Below are 16,546 nucleotides of genomic sequence, written 5' to 3'. Positions count from 1 at the left end.
CAAAGCCTTGTCAATCATTCCTGGAGCGACTAATCGAGTTTCTCTGCGTTTCTTAGGGACTGGGGGAAAGAATGATTGGCTTGACATCGAGAATGGCACAATTTATTGCAGTATATTAAGTGTTTGTGTGTTCAGTATATCCCTCTGATACTGTTGAATTGTGATGAGTTCTTTTCCACCTTTTCTTCCTCTGCTCTTCCCTCTCCTCCCACTCTTCCCTCTCCGTCACTCCTTTCCACTATGTACTGGAGCAGTCTCATGCATGATGTCCTCCGGAAGTCTTCTAAAAATGTGGAGAGCAAGGGAGAGAAGGAATAATGCAAACAATCATCTTTCGGAATTAGACATTCCTAATGAACGTGTACTATACAGTATCGTTGACTGTGAATTGGGGATGGAGAGGTGCTTGCAGAAGGACAAGGGCCCATAGGGAGAATTGGATGGAAGTTCCTGCTAACCACTGATACAGGATCAGATACTTTTACATACCTATAATGGTTAACGTTAAGGTTGGGGTTAAGATCATCTGATCCTAGATTTGTGGTTTAATGGAAACTATTACATTGAGCTATCACAGGTAGAAAGACTATTTCTGTTACATGAATTTGAAATACACTACCGGTCAAAAGTTTTAGAACACCTACTCATTCAATGGTTTTCCTTTATTTTTACTATTTTCTACATTGTAGAATAATAGTGAATACATCAAAACTATGAAATAACACATATGGACTCATGTAGTAACCAAAAAAGTGTTAAACAAATCAAAATGTATTTTATATTTGAGATTCTTCAAATAGCCACCCTTTGCTTTGATGACAGCTTTGCACACTCTTGGCATTCTCTCAATCAGCTTCAACTGTAATGCTTTTCCAACAGTCTTGAAGGTGTTCCCATATATGCTGAGCACTTGTTGGCTGCTTTTCCTTCACTCTGTGGTCCAACTCATCCCAAATCCTCTCAGTTGGGTTGAGGTCAGGTGATTGTGGAGGCCAGGTCATCTGATGCAGCACGCCATCACTCTCCTTCTTGGTCAAATAGCCCTTACACAGCCTGGAGGTGTGTTGGGTCATTGTCATGTTGAAAAACAAATGATAGTCCCACTTAGCGCAAACCAGATGGGATGGCATCTCACTGCAGAATGCTGTGGTAGCCATGCTGGTTAAGTGTGTCTTGAATTCTAAATACATCACTGACAGTGTCACCAGCAATGCACCCTCACACCATCACACCTCCTCCTCCATGCTTCACGGTGAGAACCACACATGCGGAGATCATTCACCTACTCTGCATCTCACAAAGACACAGTGGTTGGAACCAAAAATCTCTGATTTGGACTCATCAGACCAAAGGACAGATTTCCACCGGTCTAATGTCCATTGCTCGTGTTTCTTGGCCCAAGCCAGTCTCTTCTTCTTATTGGTGTCCTTTAGTAGTGGTTTCTTTGCAGCAATTTGACCATGAAGGTCTGAATCACGCAGTCTCCTCTGAACAGTTGATGTTGAGATGTGTCTGTTACTTGAACTCTGTGAAGCATTTATGTCACGGCCGTCGAAAGAAGTGGACCAAAGTGCAGCGTGGTAAGCGTACATTTCCCTTTATTATAGAATGTCGCCAACAAAACAAGAAACAAAATAAACGACCGTGAAGCTTCCGAGGGCTATAGTGCCACTAACAAAGTCAACTATCCACAATCACAGGTGGGAAACAGGGCTGCCTAAGTATGATTCCCAATCAGAGACAACGATAGACAGCTGTCCCTGATTGAGAACCATACCCAGCAAAAACATAGAAACACAAATCATAGAAATAAAGGACATAGAATGCCCACCCAAATCACACCCTGACCAAAGAGACATAAAAAAGGCTCTTTCAGGTCAGGGCGTGACAATTTATTTGGGCTGCAATTTCTGAGGCTAGTAACTCTAATGAACATATCCTCTGCAGCAGAGGTAACTCTGGGTCTTCCTTTCCTTTGGCGGTACTCATGGGAGCCAGTTTCATCATAGCGCTTGATGGTTTTTGCGACTACACTTGGAGACATTTTCAAAGTTCTTCCAGATTGACTGACCTTCATTTCTTAAAGTAATGATGGAATGTATTTTCCCTTTGCTTATTTGAGCTGTTCTTGCCATAATATGAACTTGGCCTTTTACCTGATACGGCTATCTTCTTTATACCACCCCTACCTTGTCACAACACAACTGATTCGCTCAAACGCATTCTGAAGGAAAGAAATTCCACAATTAACTTTTAACAAGGCACACCTGTTAATTGAAATGCATTCCAGGTGACTACCTCATGGAGCTGGTTGAGAGAATGACAAGAATGTGCAAATATATCATCAAGGCAAAGGGTGGCTACATTGAAGAATCTCAAATATAAACTATATTTTGATTTGTTTGAATTTTTTTGGGTTACTATGTGATTCCATAATCAAATCAAATCAAATTGTATTGGTCACATACACATGGTTAGCAGATGTTAATGCGAGTGTAGCGAAATGCTTGTGCTTCTAGTTCCAACCATGCAGTAATATCTAACAAGTAATCTAACAATTTCACAACAACTACCTTATACACACAAGTGTAAAGGAATGAATAAGAATATGTACATATAAATATATGGATGAGCGATGGCCGAACGGCATAGGCAAGATGCAGTAGAAGGTATAGAGTACAGTATATACATGAGATAAGTAATGTAGGGTATGAAAACATTATATAAAGTGGCATTGTTTAAAGTGACGAGTGATACATTTATTACATCCAATTTTTAATTATTAAGTGGCTAGAGATTTGAGTCAGTATGTTGGCAGCAGCCACTCAATGTTAGTGATGGCTGTTTAACAGTCTGATGGCCTTGAGATAGAAGCTGTTTATCAGTCTCTCGGTCCCAGCTTTGATGCACCTGTACTGACTTCGCCTTCTGGATAATAGCGGGGTGAACAGGCAGTGGCTCGGGTGGTTGTTGTCCTTGATGATCTTTTTGGCCTTCCTGTGACATCGGGTGGTGTAGGTGTCCTGGAGGGCAGGTAGTTTGCCCCCGGGGATGCGTTGTGCAGACCTCACTACCCTCAGGAGATCCTTACGGTTGTGGGCGGAGCAGTTGCCGTACCAGGCGGTGATACAGCCCGACAGGATGCTCTCGTTTGTGCATCTGTAAAAGTTTGTGAGTGTTTTAGGTGACAAGACCAATTTCTTCAGCCTCCTTCACCACGCTGTCTGTGTGGGTGGACCATTTCAGTTTGTCCATGTGTTCGCCGATGTGTTCGCCGAGGAACTTAAAAGTTTCCACCTTCCCCACTACTGATGTGGATAGGGGGGTGCTCCCTCTGCTGTTTCCTGAAGTCCACGATCATCTCCTTTGTTTAAATATGTGTTATTAAATAGTGTTGATGTCTTCACTAGTATTCTACAATGTAGAAAATAGTCAAAATATTGAAAAACCCTGGAATGATTAGATGTGTCCAAAATTTTGACTGGTACTGTATATAGCAATATCATATAGGCTATAGTCAGGGATGGGCAACTTTGATGGGGCGGGGGTCACAAAAAATCTGAACTCATCATGATGGGCCGCAGTTGCTCGCAGGTCTGCAGTACCCAACTCCCCACATTGTGAGCAAAACATTTTAGTGGTCACCATCTTGACAGCGGAAAGGAAGTTTTAAATAAATTGTGCAATTCAACAAATTGTGCCATCGGGTGTAGAGAAAATGTTGCAATTTTATTACAAATTTCGTGCAAGTGGCATGGGGCGGAGTTGAAAATGTGCTGTTTTACAGCCAATTTCCTGCGATTCTACATTTTGCCATAGGGTGGAAAGAAATGTTTGGAGTTTTTAATATGATATCTGTGTGAGACTGACTAATAAAATCCAATGGGTGCACCCCCAGCGGGTAATTCGACCATGATACTTTTAGATAGCTGGCCGCGAAACTAACTTAGAAAACTAAAAATGTTTAGCTGACATGGGCTAATTGACTGACTAATCAGTGACTGACAAAAGAGAAAACATTTCTGATGCACAACCAAATTGTTCCGAGGGCCTTCAAAAGGGGAGCCGCAATCGCAGGCCCGCAGCCGCCCATCCCTGGTCTATGCCATGATTGCTGTCGTCATAGGCCTATACATTGCAAGTTCAAATGATAATGTAAAACATCTGACAATGAATCCGTATACTTTGTAACAATCTACTCCAGTATTATGGATACATAGGCTACTTTGTTACCCCCTGAATGTGCAACTTGAAACGGGACTTTATCTTGTCATCAGTTCGGTGGCAACAGCAATGCGTCGCAGTCTTTCTGCTGCCTTCTCATAATTGGCTGAACAAGCAGTGATGCTACATCCACCGCTAACCTTGCCCGGGACCAAAGGGAGGAAAGCTTGAGGAGCGCGCGCATCAGGACGTCAAAACGCTAATAACAGAACAGGTGGAATTTTCAGCGTTTCTACGATTCTCTCTCAACTGGGAACATGTTTTCCCACACCATGTCTGTCAGAATTGGCAAGGAATGTCACCAATGAATATCTGTCAAAGAATTGACTGATAACACCGCGAGTCTCTTCTTGTAGCCGTCTTGGCTATCAGCTTCAGCTTCTGACTCCGTGTATAGTAGCTCACCCGTCAACTGAAAGGACGATACACGGACCCTACTACCATGCCCGCAGAAGTCAACGACCCTGAGAGCATTTTGAGCTACCAGGTATTGTCATCTTTCTTTGTGCACTCCCTTATTTATTGAACATTTTAATATCAAAATATGGCACAGTCAAGTGAATAAAAGTAGCGTAGATCTATACATCAGCCTAAAATAACAATGTTAACTGAACGTTACCGATGCCGTTATAACGGTTTTATCTGGAGAGGAAAAACGGAACGCATCTGGACGCGCTCTTATGCTACCAAACGTGGGAAGATCAATAGCCATGTTTGCCTATAGGGCAGCTTCATCCAGTTTGTTACGAAGATTAACATAATTAGTCATTACATCTCAATGTGAACAGATTGAGATGTAGATGAATTTGCCACTCTTCAATTGAAAACAGGTACGCATTTTTGTAGTAGGCTACAATCCTGTGAGGATGGAGCAGAGTTAGTGCGCACGAAGTGTTTTTATTATTCGGAAACTGCTGGCACGTGCAATGGCACAATTCCCAATGGACATATCACATTGCAATACACTGCCTAGTGTGGACCCATCTTTCACGAGTTATATTTCTTTAACCTCAAGCATGTTTTAAAATGTGTCTGGCATCGCCAGAAATAAGGAAAATGTTGGAGATGCATGCAATCACTCGCGAGGCAGGCATGGCAAGGCAGGCATGGCAAGGCAGGCAAGTGTAAACAAGGATAGAGGCTTAGTGTATATCTATGTTTGTTCATTGTTTGGCTATATAAAACGGACACTTATTAAAACTGTTTGAATATTGAGTTTGATCAATGTATCGAGTATGAAGCCTACAGCAGCCTAGGCTATGGGTTGTCCAAAACAATTGAAGCATTCGGTCTACTTCTCCTTTTAGAACCGCATCAGACAACATCAACCATTCACCCTCAATGATAGCCTACAACACACATCTAACATGTTCAGTGTAGCTAAAGTGTTCATAATATTCTACTCATTCCCCGAATATATTCTCAATTACCCTCAAATGACCTTGACGCCATCCTATGTGTAATCCGTGGCGGTTGAAGGAAACCGAGCTCCGAATTAAGCTTTAGTTTCACCATTGTGTTAATTGGGGTGGGACCATAGAGCTAGATATAGTTTCTAAGAAGATACAGAGAAAGTATAATTAGCGTCAGCTTTCAATACTTGATTGATCTTACCCATAGTCAACCGACAATACAGGCAGTTCAAAATACAGCGACTGCTCATGAATGTACCCTGAAGCATCTCTGGGTGATGAATGAAATAAGTGTACATAGTACCTTACCAGGGTTTAAGATAGGATAACGTTATGAATATTTATGCAAAGTACCTGGATGACAGTCTCCTATGTCGTCATTGGTTGGCTGACTGCTCGGGGATGTATGGAGACTCAAGTGTTTTTTTATATATTATAGGAGAAAATTCTGAAATTCCATTCCGGTGCCAGAACAACTAATCAAAGATTATCAACTGGACTAGACTAGTCTGATGGTGCTTGAAGTTGTTCAAATGGGCATTATTTGGACAGTAAGTGTCCTTCAAATACATAGGCTCTGATACACAGATCTGATAGAGAGCCAAAAGTCTCATATTAGATTAAGCCCGATTGTAGCCTAAGTATTGAGGTTAAAGTGATTGGGGAGGATCTAGACTGGACTGAGCATGGGCAGACCTAGTGACTGGTGTCAAGGGAAGACAATGGTAATATAATTTGATGGCTTTACTGCATAGCACCGGAAAGGGAGGGAGGCAGACAGAGACATCTGGACCCATACATTACAGATCTCTAGCCTCCCAGTGAACCCATTACCACTGTCTGTATATCATCTTCTGATAAGGTTAATGCTTTATTTCATTACTCTATTAGCTCTAATCCAGTTAGCACAGAACTAGGCAATATCAGGCTATGATATCGCCATGCGTGAAGGAGCTATAATGCCTCAATAGTTTTGTTTGTTCTGATGAGTCACCACATGTACTGTGTCATACAGTAGGGAATCTAGGACTGATAATGCCAAAAACAGACCAGCCCTAAATATATGACAATGTTGTTAAAGGACAGCGATTTCACTGCCACGTTTTTCTAAAATCTTACTGAATTTCTATAATGGCATTGACCCATTTCAACCCAAGTCTTGAGTATCAATAAAAGTATGTAACATGGATAGGCCTTATTAATGTAGCCATAGTACAGTACACCACATTGTTGTATTGTGAGGTGAAATCCTCAGGGCTACAGCTCAAATGTTTCTTAAAATCAAGGACAGAACAAGAGAATAACTATTAGAATATACAAAGACATAATATTTGTTCGCCACAAGATATTCTCAATAGACGCTTGGACTGCAACAACATCTTTAACGTCTTTGTGCTTCACACAATATCTGCTGACAGCACAGTGTTTAGAGATCCAGTTTAGAGCAGTCATTTTCACTAATTAGTGTAGCATACAACATGGATCCTAGATTCTGGCAAACAAAATAATCACAAACCTAAGGCATGCTATGAGAGAAAGACTGTGGACCAATAGAGACCGGCACACTTGCGGTAGACACATTCTTACAATTACACATCTTCAATTTGGTTACGCCATTGTCATCACTCCCGTCCTCCCAAGACATACCCATATTTACCATAGTAAGGGATCCCCTGACCGAACAGGAAGGCCAAACTTTTATACTCTAGGCAATGCCTTTAATTTCCAATAAGGGACACCTGGCACTGACAAGCCACAAGGGTACATTCACAAACTACCTTGTTGCAGATAATAACTCAGTTATGGTTCAGTTAGGATGTTTCCATGGCGATAACCCTTAATCCCTTAACTCCCCTTCATGATGACAAACTCCCTTTAATGTTGTTCTGTCCAGCTTATCTCACAGTTTTAATTAGGCTCTGATCTTATCTCTGTGTTTGGACAGACCATTATGTACCTGTAAGTAATTGCTTTGAGAGGGAAAAACTAGCCACTATAATGTTTATGTTATGATCTGTTTGTTAGCACTGGCAGCATTGTCCTTTTAGTGACAGAGGCTGTAAAAAAATAAGTTGTGGTGAAACACATGCGTGATAAATTATGTGGGTGATATCCCTTCTCACTGGTAACTCGCACGCACGCACACACTCACACACAGCTAGTAATATAGTGCCTCCTCAATCAAAGGAAGTCACAGAAGAAGCTGAATGATGCACATGTAATTATACAACACCCTTCCCTCCCTGCATGAGCTCTATTTGCATTGTTGCGTTCTCTCACCTACACAACCCACCAAGGCCACAGTGTTCTGATGGAGGGAAGAGGAAGGTAAAGAGAGAAAGAGAATTAGAGAGAGACACAAATAAATGAGTGGCATTGAACAATGCTAGTGAATGCATCCTCTCCTCTCCCCTTTCTCTGCTCTCTCTCTTTTTAACCTGACTAAGACCACTTTTTCTCTCATCTTTACCTCCCCACCGCTTCACCTCAGTCATCCCCCTTTCTCTATCCCCATCTGTCCAATCCCTCTCTCATCTTCTCTTTCACGGCTTAGATATCAGCCTCTCCCATCCCTAGTGTCCTATGGAACTAACTCCTTCTCTATTCTTCCGGAGTCAGGTCAGTTGTAGTGTACAGCAGTGTGTTAGACTGTACTGTAGTAGCAGTGCAGGTGTCTGGGGCCAGGCCTGGGGCTGAGTGGTTACAGTTACACTATGAGCCATGTGGAGGAGGAACAGCAGCCTCTGTGGCCTGCTGCCCCCGCCCCCCTCACACACTGGGCCGCGTCTGGAAGTGACAGGCCCAGTTGTCAGAGTCAGGATCTGTAGCACTGCTGTCAGGTCAGTGTGCTGCTGGAGGGAGAATGGAGAAGAGGAGAGGAGAATGAGAGGGAGGGGGAGTGAGAAAGGAGGAGAGAGAGAGTGTGGAAAAAAGGAGAAGAGGGAGAGGAAGGCTTAAGTAAAGAGGGAGAAGGAAGTGTGGAAATTGAGTTGAAAGGAGGAAGGAGAGAGTGTGGAGAAAGTAGAAAAGGGAGAGGGGGACTCTAGGAAAGTGAGGGAGGAAGAGAGAGAGTGGTGGACTACTTAAAGAGAAGTAGCCTGTAGGAGGAGAGGTTATTAGGCCTATAACCGTGACCATGACTTACACACAGTTCAGACGCCAAACTTATGGCGAGTCGAACTGAATAGAAATTAAGAGTGGGCCGGCACAGTTGAGAGCTTTTCTTGACGTACCGATTGGTTTCATACAACCGCTCGCAAGACTGCAGCCTTCCTCGTTGGTTTTGGGTCGAATTCAGGCATAACAGCAACCTCTCGTGTTAAAGAAACCACAAAGTTTATTGCACTAAAAAGACAGATGATTCACACAACTGTGCAGCGCGGAAGTTCATGTTTAAAACAGTGAATATGATTGGTTTTATGTGATAACTAATGTAACGTGTCTTCACATTTCATAACTCCCTTTTACTAAGGAATCATAAAGAGTCTCCTCATTCCTAAAATAAACCATGAGATCTGTTAGCGATATTAGGATTACTGTGCAACGTAGACCTTCCAGTTTCTCCCAGGATGGCAAAACAATTTGCATGTTCGTATAGTGCCCATCGGTTATGAATGTTTCAGCCTTTGTGTTGAGAAGTCGTGTTTTTACCGTAATTTGCTGGTTTTAAAGAGCACCAAAAACTACACTAAACATGAGCCTTAGCGTTTCTGCCGCCACAGAAACAGACCCTGGGTCTGTTCTAACGCGACCACCCGCGAATCCGAGGCCATGATTGTGCTTCCGTTGTTGGTGTGGTAGCGAAGCAACCTTTATTTGCATGCAATTAACATATATGCATATGACAATTTCTCCCGACAGTGGAAGAACTGCTCTGGCGCGCTGCATGAAACAGAGGCGCGTTTAGTTAAAAGTATGCAGTATGCCACGACCGCAACACAGTAGCAGCTCGTGACTGGCTAAGTAGACAGGGCGGGGCCGAGTGGGGATGGATTTTTCCGAATTCAACATGTATCACTTCAACCAGCCTGATAATAGTTAATTTCCAATTTGTTTAATTTCTCTAAACTCTGAATAGAATAGGAATGGAGTTATAGGCCTACTCAGGCTGGTTATAGGCAGACTATCACATCGACCTATAGCGTAGACCAAATAGCCCATCTATCCTATTTAAAAAGGACTTAAGACAGAAACAGATCATTGGTTCCATTTCCATTACTAGTGAAACCAAAGTGCTGTAACATATAAATCAAATCAAAAGGCTATTGCACAGAAAAACATGGACTTGCGGGTGTATCGCAAATTCAGAACTGATGGACAGCAACACAATAAACTACAGCACTAATCATTGGAAACGAGATCAGAATGACTGCTAAGGCTTGATCCATGAATTAAATAATTAAATTAGGTAGCCTAGCCTACAAAACTAAAACAATCCATGTGTTCAAATCAAAAGGCCTGATTAACATGACATCAGTAGCCTATGATGCAATACTCGTGATCATATTGAGGAGAACAAAAACTACTTAGCCTAACACCACCACAGAAAGTTCACTATTTGGCATCTTCACAATTAACTAGCCTAGTTTTGTTGTTAGGTTTGAAGAGAACTAGGTCTTATTACTTGGTCCCTGGTTAGTGTTAATGGTTATTGCCTTGGTCAGCTGAGTTGTTGGTTCCCGGTTAGTGTTAATGGTTATTGCCTTGGTCAGCTGAGTCGTTGGTCCCTGGTTAGTGTTAATAGRTATTGCCTTGGTCAGCTGAGTCATTGGTCCCTGGTTAGTGTTAATAGTTATTGCCTTGGTCAGCTGAGTCGTTGGTCCCCGGTTAGTGTTAATGGTTATTGCCTTGGTCAGCTGAGTCGTTGGTCCCCGGTTAGTGTTAATGTGAATTGCCTTTGGTCAGCTGAGTCGTTGGTCCCCGGTTAGTGTTAATGGTTATTGCCTTGGTCAGCTGAGTCGTTGGTCCCCGGTTAGTGTTAATGGTTATTTCCTTAGGCACAAACTGGTTGAATCAACATTGTTTCCATGTCATTTCAACCAAAAAAGGATGTTGAATCAACATGAAAACAGATTGGATTTGAAAAAAGTAATCAACGTTAGGGCATTTAGTCTTTTTTTCACCCAACTTTTGATCTAAATCCAATGACATGGTGAATTCACGTTAGTTGACAACTAAATCAAATGTAAATCAAAACTAGACGTTGCACTGACGTCTTTGCACAGTGGGTCTGCTGTGGTCATTCATTATTGCTCTGAGATAGAGCACTTCAAGTTTCAAGTGTTAATGTAACATGCACAAGTACAGTGAAATGCCTTTCTTGCAAGCTTCAAACCCAACAATGCAGTAATCAACTTAAGGTATTACAAAATCACATGAGAAATAAAAATAAGAAATAAGAAGAAGACAAGAAAGTCAGAAGCTATATACAGGGTCAGTTCCAAGACCGTTTTACAATGTGCAGGGAGGGATACTGGAGTGATAGAGGTAGATATGTATAGAGCAGAGGTAAGGTGACTAAGCATCAGGATATATGATAAACAGGAGTAGCAGCAGCGTAAATGATTATTGTATGTGTGTGTGGATGTTATGTGTGTGTTGGAGTGTCAGTGTGCGTGAGTGTGTAGAGTTCTGTGAGTGTGCATAGAGACAGTGCAGAAAAAGAAATACAAGGGTCAACTCAGAAAGTCCTTGTAGTCATTCTGTTAGCTATTTAGCTGTGTTATGGCTCGGGATAGAAGCTGTTCAGAAGTCTGTTGGTGTCTCACTTGATGCACCGGTACCGCTTGCCATGCGTAAGCAGAGAGAACAGCCTATGGCTTGGGTGGCTGGGAGCTCAGCCCCAGTGATGTACTGGGCTGTCCGCACCACCGTCTGTAGCACCATGCGATCGAGGGTGGTGCTGTTGCCATACCAGGAAGTGATGCAGCCAGTCAAGATGCTCTCAATGGTGCAGCAGTTGAACTTTTTGAGGATTTGAGGGCCCATGCCAAACCTTTTCAACTTCCTGAGGGGCATGATGCGCTGTCGCGCCTTCTTCACGACTGTGCTCATGTGAATGGAAGATTTTAAGTCCTTAGTGATTTGTACACTGAGGAACTTAAAGCTCTCAACCCGCTCTACTGCAGCCCTGTTGTCACGACTTCCGCTGAAGTCGGTCCCTCTCCTAGTTCGGGTGGCATTCGGCGGTCGACGTCACCGGCCTTCTAGCCACCGCCGATCCACTTTTCATTTTCCATTTGTTTTGTCTTTGTCTTACACACCTGGTTTCACTCACCCAATTACTTGTTTATTATTTAACCCTCTGTTTCCCATGTTTGTTTGTGAGTGATTGTTCATTGTACATCGGTCCGTATTGTGGGCTCGCTATATTGCTTTGTATTTTGTATATTTTGAGTAAAGTACGTTGATTACTCATATCTGCTGTCCTGCGCCTGACTCTCTACACCAGCTACACACAGGACCATTACACCTGTCAATGTGGATGGTTGTTGTCCTGGCACCACACTACCAGGTCATTGACCTCCTCCCTGTAGGCTGTCTAATCGTCAGGCTTACCACCGTTGTGTCGTTAGCAAACTTGATGATAGTGTTGGAGTTGTGCATCACCACGCAGTCGTGGGTAAACAGGTAGTACAGGAGGGGACTAAGCACACTCCCCTGTGGGGCACCCGTGTTAAAGGTCAGGGTGGCGGAGGTGATGTTGCCTACCCTCACCACCTGGGGTCAGCCCGTCAGGAAGTCCAGGACACAGTTTCAGAGCAAGGTGTTCAGTCCCAGGGTCCTAAGTTTATTGACAAGCTTGGAGGGGACAATGGTGTTGAACGCTGAGCTGAGTTGTAGTCAATTAACAGCATTCTCACATTGGTATTCCTCTTATCTAGGTGGGTGAGGGCAATGTGGAGTGCAATTGAGATTACATTGTCTATGGATCTGTGGGGCGGTATACAAATTGGAGTGGGTCTCAGATCTTCAATGTTCATTCAGACTTGGCTGATTTAATTATTTTCCAGTAATACAGTTAGAAACAACATCAAGATACTAGTTAAGCCACCTTTTATTTACACTTGTCCACGGAAATGACAAGTTATGCTGTTTATTATACAAGTACAATACAATAGAAAAAAACGAAAAACATTCCTTACCCCAGGACACTCCAATGAGTGACTATCCAGAAAAATATAAAGGCGAACTCTGTGTCTGCATTGATCTGAGAATTTATTTTCGGGACATACAAACAGGCTTTCAAAATACACTCCCATCTCTCATTAAGCTTTTGGGTACACTTTCTTTCCACAATACAATAGAACTGTATTGAAATACTTTCTCCCATTGATAACTCGTTGGCAGTGTGATAGCAATTAGGAGAGGGGTCTGTGTGGTGGAGAAAGTGAGTGTGATGTGCTGTGGTAGTTATTCCCCTGCTTCTCAGGCCTCATTAGGTCCACCATAGAGCACCATCCCTTTAAAGACAGCCTCATAGCACAGAGCTAAGGGACACATTCTGGGTTCTGACTAGAGGAAGTACAGCTATGACCGGAAGTTACTTTTCCAAAGCAGGTTAGAAGAATTTACGCAGCAGCTTAGGATAATTAATGTGGCAGGTTAGGAGACTTAGGTTAAGGTTAGGAAAATGGTTAGGGTTACCTATAATACACTCCTACCCTGGTATGGAAAGTCACTTCCTGTCATAGCTGTACTCCCTCTAGTCACAAAACATATTCTGCCCTCAACATCCCTTTAGGCGGGGCTCCCAGGACAGTTACTCTCTCCATGGAGCTGACTGACTGTTGGGTATTGTGCTGTTTGTTCATTGATCACTCTGTACAGCCAGGGCAATTGGGGATTAAATGTGTTGGATTGTAAACTGTGTCTTGTACATATGTAGGATCTTAATTTTAGCCAGTTTGCTATAGCAGGAAAATAATAATAATTAAATGTGAATTATTATTTGGATTATAATTAATGGACATTTTTGTAGGGCTTGATACATTTTTTGTAAATGTATCAAATTGGAAATGACAAACTTCAGAAGACTTTTTAAACCTCAAATACACTACAAGTTTTGCAATGAAATTTCTCCTGCAACAGGGTGATCAAATTAAGATTCTACATCAGTATGTATTTATCTTACTTGTGACAATGCTGGCCTGGCTGTGTGCACTTAAAATGGACTGACAGAGTCTTCCAAAATGAAGGATATTTATTTAGGAACAGAAAGGTAAAAAAAAAGGATGCTACAAGTAGACAATAGGCCTTCTAAAATGTTTAAAATACTACAACCTTTATACAAAAACTGAACAGCATCCTACTACTGGCCTAGATTACACTGCTTCCACCAAATGTATGCTTTTGTGGATGAAATCCAACTAATGTTGATAGCCAACTCAACTCTTTGGGATATTCCACCAGATTGTAAACTTGTTACATCCAATGAAAGCATTTTCTATTTCCATAAAAAACCTCCAAATCATCAAGAACGAAAAAGAGACACAGAGACACATAGTAGCTCACTGTACAAGTAGGATTTTATTCACAAGACATATTTCACATGTATTCATCCTCCTGGAGGAGAAATACCTCCCAGCCTTGAGATCAGAGCTAAATTAGACAGATGCTTTGGGTGAGACAGCTGTGTGTGTCTGTACAAGTATGTGGTTGTGTTTTGATGTACTGTTACTAGGTAACAGAAAGGTCAAACAGAGGTCTTCTCAGTGTGAGATGCAGACCTAATTATCAAAATCTAGAAAAGAGCCATTAAATTCTACAGCCACCTAAAAGGAAGTGATTCCCAGACCTTCCATAACAAAGCCATCACCTACAGAGAGATGAACCTGGAGAAGAGTCCCCTAAGCAAGCTGGTCCTGGGGCTCTGTTCACAAACACAAACAGACCCCACAGAGCCCTAGGACAGCAACACAATTAGACCCAACCAAATCACGAGAAAACAAAAAGATAATTACTTGACACATTGGAAAGAATTAACAAAAAAACTGAGCAAACTAGAATGCTATTTGGCAAAGCTTTGACTATGTCTGTACATATGTACTATGTACAGACTCAGTGAGCATAGCCTTGCTATTGAGAAAGGCCGCCGTAGGCAGACCTGGGTCTCAAGAGAAGACATGCTATGTGCACATTTCCCACAAAATGAAGTGGAAACTGAGCTGCACTTCCTTAACTCCTGCCCAATGTATGACCATATTAGAGACACATATTTCCTTCAGATGACACAGATCCACAAAGAATTCGAAAGCAAACCCAATTTTGATAAACTTAGATATCTACTGGGTGAAATACCACAGTGTGCCATCACAGCAGCAAAATGTGTGATCTGTTGCCACAAGAAAAGGGGCAACCAGTGAAGAACAAACACTATTGTAAATACAACCCATATTTATGTTTATTTATTTTCCCTTTTGTACTTTAACTATTTGCACATCATTACAACACCGTATATAGACATAATATGACATTTGAAATGTCTTTATTCTTTTGGAACTGCTTTGAGTGTAATGTTTACTGTTATTTTGATTGTTTATTTCATTTTTGTTTATTATCTACTTCACTTGCTTTGGCAATGTTAACATATGTTTCCCATGCCAATAAAGCCAATGCCAATAAAGAGAAAGAAGGAGAGAGGGAGAGAGAGAGAGTGGTTGCTAGGGGAGGGAGGCCGCAAGACACCGATCATTTGCCACACACACACACACACACACACACACACACACACACACACAGCACAGCAACACACACACACACACACACACACACACACACACACACACACACACACACACACACACACACACACACACACACACACACACACACACACACACACACACACACACACACACACACACACACACACACACACATAGAGTTAGTACCTAGGTGATAGCAGAGGAGTAGCACCTTAAGTGGCTGTGTGTTATTTTTAATTAAAATAGTACCTAACGGTAAACTAGAGTGGTGATTGGTTTGAGCCATTAACCTGTTAAAACAACACCAATACCTGCATTGCTCTGCGGTTAAGGTGAGAATTCTATTTTACCACCAGTACTAATGAACTGTGTGAATGATACATCCCGTTCACCCTGAGAAGCATAAATACTGCAGGAGGGAAAGGCTAACTCAGTTCACTAGCTAGTGATCCTATGTATGGGGCCGGGAGTTTTTCCTCAGCATGTGATCACAGTTTGTCCCTTCAGGTCACATTGGTCAGGGAAACCTTAGCCCTATAAAACAACTAAAGTCATTGTATATCCATGCATTCTCTAAATGTATGTTATGCACAGCTTTTTGTGTACCCACCAATCACTTCCTGTATTGATTGAATCAAGGGTTACAAGCTAAAAGCAGGAAACAGGTCCCCTTCACCATTCTTCATTTGCACTCAACAGAATGAAACAGAGAGAGAGAAGAGAGAGAGAGAGAGAGAGAGAGAGAGAGAGAGAGAGAGAGAGAGAGAGAGAGAGAGAGAGAGAGAGAGAGAGAGAGAAGAGAGAGAGAGAGAGAGAGAGAGAGAGAGAGAGAGAGAGAGAGAGAGAGAGAGAAGAGAGAGGAGAGAGAGAGAGAGAGAGAGAGAGAGAGACAGACAGAGAGAGAGAGAGTGAGAGGGAGAAAGCTGTATCCTAGCTGCAGTTCCAGTCCTCCTAATAGAGCTGATTATAGAGCCTGCAACCTGAGCTGAGTCCCACAGACAGCCCTCATTCACCAGCCACAGCTGCACTGCCTGATAAGACAGCACCGCCACCACATCGAACAGAATAGGGGAGTGAGTGTGTGTGTGTGTGTTAGAAGGGTAAAGGAGAGAGAATTAGAGGAAGGGTGTGTGCATGTGTTTATACAGTAGATGGAAGGAGAGAGGAGAATGAGAGAGGACAGAGACTGAGATTAATCAACAC

General features: G+C 42.4%; 1 protein-coding gene across 1 annotated transcript in view; it reads left to right on the top strand.

Annotated features, from left to right (window-relative positions):
• Positions 1–4,258: 4,258 nt before the first annotated feature.
• Positions 4,259–16,546, top strand: part of slc4a8 (solute carrier family 4 member 8) — a 61,822-nt gene continuing 49,534 nt past the window's right edge. Inside the window, exon 1 of the mRNA XM_023996687.2 lies at positions 4,259–4,711. Coding sequence (XP_023852455.1) covers positions 4,667–4,711 — 45 coding nt within the window. The 5' untranslated portion in view covers positions 4,259–4,666. The remainder of the gene's footprint in view (positions 4,712–16,546) is intronic.

The sequence above is a fragment of the Salvelinus sp. IW2-2015 genome, linkage group LG11 (assembly GCF_002910315.2).
Source record: "Salvelinus sp. IW2-2015 linkage group LG11, ASM291031v2, whole genome shotgun sequence".
In the NCBI taxonomy this organism is placed as follows: domain Eukaryota; kingdom Metazoa; phylum Chordata; class Actinopteri; order Salmoniformes; family Salmonidae; genus Salvelinus; species Salvelinus sp. IW2-2015.
The sequence above is the reverse complement of the archived record's forward strand: the minus strand, read 5'-3'. Positions and strand labels throughout refer to the sequence as shown.